Below are 12,564 nucleotides of genomic sequence, written 5' to 3'. Positions count from 1 at the left end.
TTTATTGCTCGGTCTTCCTCTTGGTTAATCGCCTACTTTCCCATCCACATTGCTGCATTTCAGTACATTTCCAATCACGAGCTCTTTGATCCTCAGCCAGTTCCTGTAACATCACGTTATCTGCCCTTCCTCTGCCTTCAGAACGAAGTTCACGCCAATACAACCTGATTTAGACTTCCTCCAGCTTGATCAGAAGAGTGATCTCATGTCTGCTCTGTTCATGGTGTGAGAACTGACTTCAAAAACTCTAGCTTGCCCCTTCTCGTCCAGTTCTCAGAATCAGAGATATCCTCGTATATAAATCTTTACACATATTGGCTTTATATCTGGAAACTTTTATTTATTGAAGTACCATGGGACACTGCACAGAAACCAACGTTTAATGTTTCACCTCAGTGTGGAATGAGCCTCAATTAGCTCCTTTTCATCTGTGGTCCCCGGGCAGATTATTACATCCATAAGTCTGAAACATGTGATGACTGAGTATTAAAAGTCCCTTCAGTGCGGCATTTCATCTCACTAATAACATTAACAATAGGCTCCATCGGTCTGTAAGGAAGCTTGACAGTGAGCCAACAAGTGCAATATCAGCACCACAAAACTAAAGCAGTTCAATGGATTCAGGTCTTCAGATCATGGTTTCTTTCTGTGACACGCTTCACTTTCCTCCATCATGTTGACGCCTAATATGCCCTTCTCACGCCAATGGAGCAGAACCATAAAGTGGCGCCAAGCCTGTCGCTTTAAACGGCCTCTTTTATAAGTTATTAATGTGTCTGTCCACATTTTTCCTCCAATAAACACACAGTTGAAATGTTTAAATTTGTGTTCAAACATAAAATGTTTCTAAATAAATAAAAACACTCAATGACCACACAATAATAGCACCAAACAGATGACTTGAATACTTGTTTTTATTGCCAAATAAAGAATAATTACAGCGTATTTTACAGAAATCCTCTCGCCCCTTTCATGGCACGACGGACCGACACGTGGCTTGATGGGTTTTGCTCAACGTTGCGAGCGGTGAAAGATCAAGTGCGACACAACTCAGCGTGTTCACTCCGGTCCTGACATATCTCTCTGAAGCATGGACGCTTATCTTAACAAGTCTTCTCTGAAAGTGAAAATGTTCAAAGAACGGTTTACAGGTGAATTCATGCACAACAAAAGTATTAAAAACTGCTCATTTCAAAACGTAAGTGCAATTGACATGATCATGAATGACAGTATTTAAGTGGCAGTGATAAAGTCACTGTCCGGACACCACTTTTTCAGGTTTGATCCCACTATAAAAAGGGGGAAAAGAAATCGTACAGGGAAATCTTAAATTCCTTGTCTTTTCCTCTCTCTACAGTGTTTTAACAATTTTGAGTGGCCGCTATTACGAAACAGAAACTATTTTAGATGAAACCAAGGCATTGTGGGACACCGGTGACCAAAGATTTTAACTGGGGTTAGAAATGCAAAAAAAAAGCATGAAGATTGTACAATTACAAAGCGCCATAGTTTATGCAACAATTATTCTTGTTATATTTCTTATTCAAAGAAAAAACATGTGACATCATGAACATTTTTAAAAAGTTTGTTCTCAAAAATATAATTCCAGATAATTAAAAAGGTACTTGAGACATATATGCAGACGTGGAAGTACTGAATGGGAGCAGGTCTTAAAAGACAAGAGGTCGTTATCAATCAACAGTCGGAGCCTAAACGAGGGGAAGTGCTCTTTTAAAACAACGTCTTTCCAAATCATTCAGTGTGAAAGGGATTCATTTTTTACACAGGAACTGTACAGGCGATTATGTGAACAGAGGGTGAAAAATAAAATCATCATAACGTCCTCCATCACGAATCCCAATATCGAATCCCATCAAAGAAAATAAAGAAACTTAACAAATCTCTTCATATCGGTGACGCTACATCCATGTCCAACGTAAGAGACTCTGTAGAAGCAATACAAGTACAAGCGATTAATATTAGCCATGAATCAAGTATGTGTGTGTGTGTGTGTGTTTGTGTGTACGCCATGTGTGTAACTGACTCACCCAAATGTGCTGAATGAGCCTCAGCTTCGTTGTGCATCAGGGAGTCGAGGGTGCGCGGCGACATGGGGAACAGGTCACTGGTGTTTCCAGAGTTGGTGCTGTGAGAAAAACAAACAAAAAACAAGAGGACAAATTGTGTATTACAAACTGAAATGCCCACTGATGGCCTTTCTCTCACACACACACAATCACACATACACACTTGCACGTGGATTCCTGCCATATGGTTTGTGTTAGTCCCAAATACTTTCAATGCATAACATCTTTGTCCACAAGTGACTAGCTGACAGCCACCTGATGACTTGTGCATGTCAGTGTTCGTCCTCATCTCACTGACGAGTCAAAGAGCTCTGATTCAGCTGCATTGCTCCATGAGACGTTTTCAGTCCCGATACCGATACCCAGGCTTTGGGTATCGGCAGATACCGAGAACCGATCTGACAGCCGTGTTTAATTAATACTAATAAGCTGTCGCCTCGCTGTGAGGAAGAGACGGGGATCGTTCTTTGATGTGTAAGGCAAGATGCGGCTCGACTTGAACATTGCTTTAAAACGTTGTAAAGCTAAATATAACGAATAAATGCAAGATATACATCTACTCAATTGTTGTCTATTATCAAAACAATAGATCGTACACTATAAATGCAGCCACAATTTAGTTCAAACTTGAGGTTTACTCCAACAGGCTCATCATCGACCAATCATTTCAGCATCCATGTCAATTTGCCCAAAAGAGTAGGAGAGTAGATGAAAATTGGGGTGGGTCAATGGTCAAATACTGACAAATATTGAGATATAAATATCAAAATACCAGGAAGCATGTTGAGCATGTTACACACGGTTTCCTGCTTCTAATTCAGGCAGTGCTAAGCACACTAACATGTTTAACACTGAGCTGATGTTAATAACAGCGACGGTCATAATGTCATAACAGTTATTGGTTAGCAGACTGGTGGCTCAAACATGCCATTACTCAGGCTAAGCACATTACTTTGTACATGCATTTGTTATTTACGTGATTACTCAGACTGACGTGTCTTTTGTCTTATTACAATAATACCACTATTATCTTGGATTTCTGATCAATGCATCTCATGCAATCATATAAAAAAATACTTTGGACTGTTGAACTCGTACAAGTGGATTTGGTTGAGGAATTGTGACACAAACGGGAAACAGAGTTTGACTCGAACAGAGTGAGAAGCTGATGAATGGCAGGGAGATGCTCTTGTATTAGGACACAGGACAAGTGGCGGTGAGTTGAAAACAATAAACTGGAGTTATGTCGGTGGGGACACTGCACTGAAATCCGTGAATCCCACCCATCAAACACACAAACAAAAGTGACAAGCACACACAGAGCCCTCCCTACATGCCACTGGCCCCGCCCCCCCCGAGCTCCTACCCTGGGAATCCGTTCCCAAGCAGATCACTGTCCGGCAAGTCCATGAACAGGGAGGGACACCTACGGAGACAGGTCAGGATCTCACTGAGCAGACCTCACAACCCACCAGCACAGCCCTCAAACCCACGGCCAACGAAAAGCACAGCCCTCACACTATCACTATTAAGCAGAGGAATGAATTCCCATCAGAAACGCACAGTTAAGACCTGACACCAGGAGGCAACTGCAGTCTGTCTAAACTTAATGTACTCGGCCTGAGAACAGGGTGATAGTTCCTCCAATGACAGTGATGACTCACATAGAGAGTAAAAACAGAAAAAAAAAAAAGAAGTTCCGATCATGATCTGGAACATCAGTGACACGGGTGGCACGAGATATTCCCATAAATAATAATGATTCAAAAAAAAGAGGGAAGTGGCAGATACTTACGGCGTAACGCAGATGAACTTTGTCTTCAGGTATGGCTGAATAGCTGTTGGGGAGAAAAACATGTTAGCATTTCAACAAAAATACTGAGCACAATAAAAAAATGCATGATGAGTAATGTGTTGCTTCTCTTAAAGGAACCATTTGTATGTCAATTACTCAATGCACGTAACGTTGAATTGAAGTGAATTTGGGCCACGTTTAACAGAAGCTATATCTGATCAAAACATCTGCTTACAAACTATCACATAAACAAACTGTGCAGTATGATCCTAGTCTCATTTATCCAGTACTTCCCAAACATGCATTTTCACTAAAACATTACAATTTAAAACACTTGTGGGAGTGTACTCAAATAATTGGGTTTTAGTTGTAGGTGGTTTCAGTAAAGTTTGAGGCTTGTACTGGATGAGTTATGTAAACAACAGTGTTTTCTTCCAGATTCAAGGCACAGGGTGAGTAATTGATATACAAGTGATCCATTTGTGGGTGAAGTATTGCATTAAGGGAAGCAAAGAGAACAAGACAGCGACTTACTACCCGAAGAGTCTCCTCCCATCTCCGGCTCAGGCGCTGCTTCTGGCCTGCAGTATTTCCCAAAAGCTTCATCTTTGGGGATGTCAGGGTAGAGGTACACGAGAGGTGAAACCAGGATGTTGGTGGCGTCCATGATCTTGTATCCCATGATGATGTCGGCGAAAGACATGCTGTTGAGCTGCTGCTTGGTGTAGGGCTCCACTGACTGCATCTGGGTCTTCCCTACAAACAAACAAGGATGCTCAGTGCCAAAACAGATAATAAAGTAAATCCTGTAAACATAAAATAAAAATAAAATAACAAACTCACCACTTATGTCTTTCTCTACCCATGTAAATGTGATGCCGCCCTCCTTGCTGCTCTCACTGAAGCGCAGCAGAAAGGTGCCGGGAGGTTTTGGACTAAGACACGCCCTCTCCCTCTCTTTACTGATGAAGCCCATGATATACCTGCAAGAAAAGCCACAGGAAGTCATACAATTAGATACTATTTTTAAAAATGTTGACTAATGCAAACACTTCCTACAATATGGAACAGGCAATCCCAGGGACTTGTAAACAAAGGACGACCTCTCACCCTTCATTCCACAGGGCCAGGATATACTTCTTCACCAGGTCAATGATGTTGTCCAGCCACACCCAGAAGGAGAAGCCTTTACCAGCCATGTTTTCCTGGAAAGGAAGAAGAAAAATAACTCACACTGAAGCAATACAATGGCAGATGGCAGATTGAACCATGAGGTTGTTTTTAAAGGTCAGTACCTTACAGAACTTGGCCCAAGTGATCTGACAGCCAGAGTAGTTGACACACGGCCCTGGAAGGACAATAACAGAATAGCATCACACATTAATAAATTACACAGTGTTGGGTTGAATGCTTTTTGGAGACTTTAAGGCATGACACCCCACCTAGTAATTTCTCAGCCAGTGTGGTGAGCTGCTCAATGGTCAGGCCTCGCTTGGTGGTGGAGGAGAATTGCCAGCTTAGAACCTCGGCCACCTGGTCCCACGTCCCCACTGGAGGCTTGGTGAAGAAGTTCACATTCTGTACGGAGACACCCAGCCAACGTGGATTAAAGCATATATTTACACTACGAACAGATATACAACTGTGAGGCGTAAACCTTCTCCCCCAGCAGAGTTCAGCCCCTTTCCACCAGAGGGTGCTGTCTCACCTTTGGGTGGTTAGTGAGCATGTTGTACCACAGGATGGAAGCCCAGGCGTTGGGCATCTGGCAGATGTTTGAAATGACTACCACAGGCAGGGAATGAGTCTGTGCACAAATGAAACAGATATATTACACAGTACTATATAACATACCGTTATTATTATTATTATTATTATTATTACTTCTTCAGGTGGTCCTCTCAATTATACTACTCTTACACTCTGAAGGAGGAGCTTTTCTCACCCGGTCAACACATGTGGGTTGATGGAGGAGGTTTGACTTTGAGTAACAGCTCATTGAGAAGCAGAGCTGGTGACATTCTCTGAAGGTGGTAGACTTTGTGAATGACTCATTTCTCTACTGACTTTACTTTGTACGTCAAAGAGCAATGCAGTTGTAGTCGTATACGTTAGGCGTTTAGAGTTTTGTTGACTTCTGGTGTATACGGAAATGTCTCCAAGTTCACAGAGATGCTGACTGATACTGATACTGACCTCCAGATCGATCTTCAGGCCTTGATGATAGACTTCAGTCTCAAAAGTGATGAGATGGAGCTCCTCTGTGACAATCAGAGAGGCCTAGAGAAGACAGATTGTTCAAACCTCCACAGTAGAAAACACATACTGCATGTGCTGACGTGTATCAAAGGTCAACAACACTGCTACAGAGGCAATCTCAAAGAAATTCATTCAAATAAATGTCTGTTGAGTCACCATCTATCCCCTAAATAAGACGGTCATTTTAGTCATTTATTGACAGCGGATGGGTTTGAAATATTGCGTGGAGAGATGGAACAAGGAGCAGCCACAGTGAGCTGTTGCATACAAGCTGCACACCGTCAGCTTCTCAGTGAGGCAACCAACTACTTTCACTTTGCCGTGTGCAGACAAAAAATATGTCCTCACAAAAGGAAGGGAAAAAAAGTATATTATTGCCAGAGTTCTTTATTAAAGTGACAGCGTTTTGCTGCTCCCAGAATTCTGGCACCTTTAGTATCAGTAAATAGGGTGTCACCAAATCAACCGGACATGAAATCTTTAAGATTGCCTCTTCAGATGATTCTATTTTACAAGTGTCACAAACAGTACTTACGTCGCTGTTGGTCCGGCCACCATTACCACACCTCTGTTCTCTCAGGGTCTGTAATAAACAGGAAGTTAGTGCTCCACAGCAGGTGTTTATCAAATAACTTTGCTCTGTACGCTCTATAACTCACCAAGTGTTTAAACTCTGCTGACAGGCTGCCATTGTTGGATTCTTCCATGTTCATAACCTTTGTGTTTGTACCAAGGATGTTGAACTTCCGTGACCTAAGAAAAAGAAGGAACGGCATGAATTGAGACTCTTTTTTTTGAAAATAACATCCAGTAAATGCTCAGGCTTGGAATATAAAAGTGGTCTTAAAGTCGTACCCTCGAATTGCAGCCACATCCCCAGATTCCCTAAAAAAGAAACAGTTCAAATCAGTGAAGCAGTTTTTCATACGGTCTTCTGTCAAATCTGTGTTTTAGTGACTTAATGTAAACGTTAGAACCTCCAGATTAAAAAAAAACTCACTTGTCAATGCAAACTTTAATTTTCAGCTGGTAATTGAGTTCAGGAAACTTTACCAGTAACCTGGGAAATGAGAGAGAGAAAAGGATTAACATATCAAATGTTGCACTCTCAGCCCCACAGGACTACAATGCATAAAAATGTGAATGTTGTTTCTGCAAGCCTTCATCTTACCTCACTTTATTTGTGAACTGCACTCCTGTTTTTATGACCAGAGGTCTGTCTGGATGCATGGGCATACATGGCTGTCTTTCAACCACAAAGGAACTAGAAGACAGAGTGGATCATGTTTCAGAGAATAAAGGTCCAGCAAACATCACACCAGCATATGGTGAAGAGAATCCAAGGTCTAAGGTTCCTTTCCTAATGATTTGCAGCTTTTAGGTGCAGCTCACAGTCTTCCTGACTCCTGAGAAAGGAGATGGCTCGGATGTCATCTCATTTATCAAGCGAAGACCGCGAGATGCGACTGAAAGCTCTGTATCGTTAGTAAGCGGGAGCTCAAACTCTCTCCACACAGATTGTTCCTTTAGGTCAGCAATCAGCCTTCATGTGATAATAATAACTATAAATATAGAAAATAGCCTGGACAGATGTACAGTAAATATTTGTCGCACGCAGTACCTCTTCATCAGGTTTCTGAACAAGTCCACAATCTTCTCCTCCAGGGCGGGCCGGTGCTGGATGATGGGGTCTCCTTTGTAGGACACCTTCTGCTGAAGCTCCTCCAGCTTCTTGATCTGCTGACGAATCTGGAGCTGAGACTCAGCCAGGGATGTGATCCTGGTGAGGAAATCAGACCGGTTCAAGTTAGACTACTCAATGAAACACGCCTCTAGTTGTCAAACTGACTTGTCAAACATAGACCAGAGTCCAGAGTCTGTCAAAATACATTTTTAATTGAATCATGGATTTCAATGTAGGCCATAGACCGGCATTCATCGAAATAGACTTTTAAACAAATTTAACAATGCAGGAAAGATGATGGACAGGCAGCAATGTGGATAGCAGTTTGTTTATTCAATTGGATTAAAATAATTAATATATATTTTATTTAATGTATGATTCCAATACCTAATTAACCAGAGTTATACAATAATTACCCACATAAGCTAGTTCAAATAAAGCTATCATCAATAAACACTAACATTTCATTTTTATATCATTTTAAATATGAATTGATCATTAACGTGACTGGCGATCAGTTTAAAATTTGCATGGTTACCATGTCTCGAGGCGGTCCAGGCAGATGTTAGGTGGACCTCCAATACAAGCAATTTGTTGCCTTCTCTTCCAGTCTGCTAGTTCCTCATCAGTCAGGTTCTTCTGTACATAATCCATGGCGGTCAACAAGCCTCCCATCTCTGTCACAATTTGCTACAAAAAAACAAACACAGCATTAATTAAGGATAACGAGTTATAAACAAATATATTAATAATGTTCAATATCACTGGTAGCTTTATTTCCCATAAAACACACTGTCTCTAAAACACAACTCCTCTTTCAAGATATTCTCGGTGTCACACTAAGAACCCTATTCCAGTTTTGCTCCATTAAGCAAATCCATAAAATTTCACATAAAGTCCAAACTGGTGGCTTAGCATGTAAAATGCAGCATGGACGACGTCTAGTTTCATGGCGGCAGATAACTCCTTGGGGATAACGGACCACCTCAAGCTGGGTATGACCCTGAAGTCACATCACCATGAAATTAGAGGTGGTGTTTTTTTTTCTTCTTCTTTAAACCAAATTCATATTTATGGTAAAGCAGAGACACCCACCCTCCTCAGCTGGTCCAGGGCGCTCAGCATCTGCTCGAGCTGAGCCATCTTCTGTCTGGTAGCAGCTGCTTGGCTATTCCCATTTAGGTCCTGGGACAACTCTGCAAAGAAGGTGGACACAGGTCAGCAAACAAATCCAATGCATTGAATCTATACCAAAAAGGTTAGATTTTTAATAAATGCTCATCTGAGACCGAGTTAAAACGTCAATCAATATCACCGTTAAAGCTGAGAAAATATGTATTCATTAAAATATACCTCCTTGGCTTTTCAATGTCTTGTAATTGAAGTCAAAGTCATCCTGCAAGTTCTCAAGCATTTTCATCTTCTGTTCCATATCCTAAAGAAAGAAAAATAGGTTATATATATTTCTGAGAAGACACAGACTAATTTTGTGTTGAGGTGTTCTTTTGTACTGCATTCAAATACTTAATCAGCGAGTCCTTGATGGGAACTGACCTGCACCCGCTTCCTGATGTCTTGGAGGTTGTGCTCCAGAATCTGCTGCTTCTCTGTCACTACTGTCCCTGTGGGATGTGCTGCCTGTCCATCCTGCAAGAGCATAAAACAAACACAGCTGAAATCCACGGACTGTAGCTCTGTGATGTTATATGAATGCTAGGTTAGTGTCGCTCTTCTCTACCTGTACAGCAGTGGTGGCGGTCTGCAGCAGCCGTTGCTCCTCCCACAGACAGCGGGCAACAATGCGAGCAATGTCCATCGGCTTCTCCAAGTACTTGCTCTGCAGATGCTGCTTAATTCTGCGCAGGTTATGCTGGTAGAGTACGTTGTTCTCCTGCAGGAAACGGCTATACTGCTGGTCTATTTCTCCCAGGAGGTTGTGGAACACCAGTGTGGCGTGTGACTCCTTATTGGCAGCGTAAGCCCTTATAAAGGAGAGGATAGCATAATCAGGATTTCTAGTTCCTTCTAAGAGCCGGTAAACGATATAACAACAACTCACGTCACCTTCACAAATGCTTTTTTAATGTCCTCTAAATATCCTGTACCCCACATGAGGGAGGACTACTAAGGGAAAATATGCTATATCTATTTTCTTATGATAGTTTAAATACAAATTGGACAGGAAAAACACTTTTGCAGGTGCTACAATTTTATTTCAGGTGCTACCATTTAAATTTGGCCTTTAAAAAAAGAGAAAGATCTTAGAGAAAAGCTAAATTACTCGGTGATACATAACATGCATGCGGAAGAAAAAGGCATGACGAGGAAGAGCGTAACAAATAATGCTAAAACACAATAGCTTTCTACGTGGAAAGCTATCAGGCCGAATGGCCGACTGCCAACTGAAAAGTAATTCAATGCCACCTTCTGTTCGCAGACATAAGAAACAAAACGTGCTTTCATGACAGAGCCCAGGGATTCAGTTGTGTCTCACCAGTCCTGACTCTCGATCCATGGGGCAAGGAACTGCCGCAGCTCCATGGGGAAGCTGTCACTGTACAGGTGGTAGAGCTGCTCCAGATACCTGGTCTCCAGCTGCTGCAACTGGTTCCACTGGGCCATCCTGACATACACCTCCTACAACCTACACAAAAAAACATGGTGGTAACAACATAAATTAAACAAAGTGTGTATTTATTGAAGTGTCACATGTAGTATCAGAGTTATTCTCACTCTGACGACAGAGAAATAGCTAAACGTCTGGTTTCCTCTAAAAATTATATGAGAGGCCTCCTATTTAGAACTGTCACTTCCTGTTCAGTTGAAAACTCTGCCTCCACCAAGAAGTATTGGCCAACATGAACATCTGTCAACTCCCTACGCAGATAGGAATACATTACTTTTGCCCTACACAGTGAAAACCACTCTGCATTTTCTTAGCTATTGATGAGCTACTGTATGGATTTGAAACCAGAGAAACATATTCTTTGACACACAGCTGCTTGCTTGCAGACAACCATTATCCATCAGATCCAAACTAGCCTTCACATCTTACCAACAGCCGGCTACACTTTCCCCCGGAGGGCTCTAGACTGCACTAACAATAACCAGACACAATCCAACTGACAGTTGTCTCCTCTAGCCTCCATTTTAAATGACCAACTGCAGCCTTTGTTTAAGCCTTTTTAAATACTGTTGCATTCGGGCTCCATCCAAAGTCTATCTGATCTGTGGTTAGTATACAATACACGGCTGAAATAAGATCCAAAAACACAAGTTTAATTTAGCCGTCGTTATCTGATGACTAAGACATGTTCTCGGTAAGAAACTAGATTCTGCTTTCAGTTTCCAGGAGCTAGGATATTGCTCTTGCTGATAGAAAGATAGTGGCTGTGAAGTTGAAACCAGCATTCAATATATGTCCATGTTTCTGCATTCCTCACCCTGTACTTGATGGTGCCCGATGGTAATTAGTCTGAAGGCTTAATATTTTGAGGGGAAAGATAGTTAGAAAGTATTGTATAACCCAGTATAAAACCACTAACTACAGCCTCAACAACTACTATTCTACAGGTTTATCTAATGAACTGGCAATAGTGAGGTTCAATGATCCAGTGTATTGTTTTTTTCGGGCAATACGAAGCAAAAACTAAATCTCACCTCAACCGTGTCAATGCACCAGGGGAGCCACAATAATTCAGTTATGACAATTATTCTCGACATCATATGGGTAAAGCCTTTTTTTAGCATGTATGGGACAGAACCAAAATTGTCCATTGAATGTGAAAGGTTTTTTATGACCAACGTTTCTCTGACATGTGAAGCCACAAAGAGGATCACATCAAAGAGCAGCTGAGCCAACTCACATTATTGACTAATGTGAGATGATTAGTTTCATTTTTCATCACCTGAATTAGAATGTCCTGCTTTCTATTGTCGGTGAATTTGGGTTGAAATTACAAACGGTCTCTCAGGCTACAGAGTTTCCAATAAACTCTTCACCTAAATAAAGGGTCCTGACTCCTCTTACATATGGTAGAGTTCCTCTGTGAGATCTCTGCAGGATTATCCATGAAGTCTTAGATGTGGCACAATACTGTTTCTTATATTATAAACAACTATTTCAAACAATGTTTGGAATAGAGGTAATGCCACTGGCTACTGGCTAACAACCAGTATATACCAAATAATGAGAAGAAACAGTTCATTTGAGCGGTACGGTCTCAATGGGTCCATATTGGTGACATTTTGTTTGGGTTACACACAGATTATAAATGAGAACCTTGGGGACCTTTGTGAACATTTTTTCCCCACAAATATTGACCAAAATGCCACACAATTAACACCATATCTTTAACCTGTTCGTCTGTATTTTTAATTTCAGCCTCACGTGTATGCGAGTAGACTTTGCCAGAAATGTGCCAGGCCAGCCAGATGTGTGGTGTCCCCTTTCCAATGCTAAGTAGACACGTGGCACTACCTGCAAAGCAAAGTATGATGTGATTATTTATTATCATGTCACTGTGATTCCAGGAAATACTTCCTTGAACAAACAAAGGAATCAGTAACCATGACAGCATCCATTTTACGGCTTCTGTGAACACAGGTGACAACAAAACTACTATTGTGCAAAGTCATGTGACTAAGCAAAGTAATGCAGTATTTCATGACAGGCATGCGTTGACTTTAAAAACATTGATTACAGCCAATAGGGTAGTAGCCTCTCTGACACACTGTGT

At 41.5% G+C, this 12,564-nt stretch overlaps 1 protein-coding gene across 1 annotated transcript; it reads right to left on the bottom strand.

Moving 5' to 3' along the window:
• Window positions 1–896: 896 nt before the first annotated feature.
• stat3 (signal transducer and activator of transcription 3 (acute-phase response factor)) lies at window positions 897–12,295 on the bottom strand. The gene is made up of 24 exons (XM_079232515.1): window positions 12,216–12,295; window positions 10,320–10,469; window positions 9,564–9,807; window positions 9,380–9,472; window positions 9,179–9,260; window positions 8,921–9,021; window positions 8,364–8,515; window positions 7,763–7,921; window positions 7,313–7,405; window positions 7,142–7,201; window positions 6,997–7,026; window positions 6,801–6,894; window positions 6,677–6,724; window positions 6,079–6,162; window positions 5,591–5,689; window positions 5,325–5,460; window positions 5,178–5,230; window positions 4,993–5,087; window positions 4,726–4,865; window positions 4,417–4,638; window positions 3,883–3,925; window positions 3,454–3,513; window positions 2,049–2,146; window positions 897–1,946 (listed from the first exon to the last, which is right to left on the bottom strand). Exons 2-24 carry the CDS (start codon window positions 10,445–10,447, stop codon window positions 1,906–1,908), a joined length of 2,355 nt encoding a protein of 784 aa, XP_079088641.1. The 5' UTR covers window positions 10,448–10,469; window positions 12,216–12,295; the 3' UTR covers window positions 897–1,905.
• Window positions 12,296–12,564: the final 269 nt, after the last annotated feature.

This window comes from Taurulus bubalis (assembly GCF_910589615.1).
Source record: "Taurulus bubalis genome assembly, chromosome: 17".
Lineage (NCBI taxonomy): Eukaryota > Metazoa > Chordata > Actinopteri > Perciformes > Cottidae > Taurulus > Taurulus bubalis.
This window is presented reverse-complemented; position numbering and strand designations above follow the sequence as displayed.

What these genes read in the sequence shown, in the direction of transcription:
- stat3 (XM_079232515.1), bottom strand. Translation starts at nt 10,447, where the DNA reads ATGGCCCAGTGGAACCAGTTGCAGCAGCTGGAGACCAGGTATCTGGAG. An exon ending in GACATTGAAAAGCCAAGGAG is followed by an intron (nt 9,022 to 9,178) that starts GTATATTTTAAT and finishes CCTTCTTTGCAG; the next exon opens with AGTTGTCCCAGGACCTAAAT. An exon ending in GGCTCATTCAGCACATTTGG is followed by an intron (nt 1,947 to 2,048) that starts GTGAGTCAGTTA and finishes TTGCTTCTACAG; the next exon opens with AGTCTCTTACGTTGGACATG.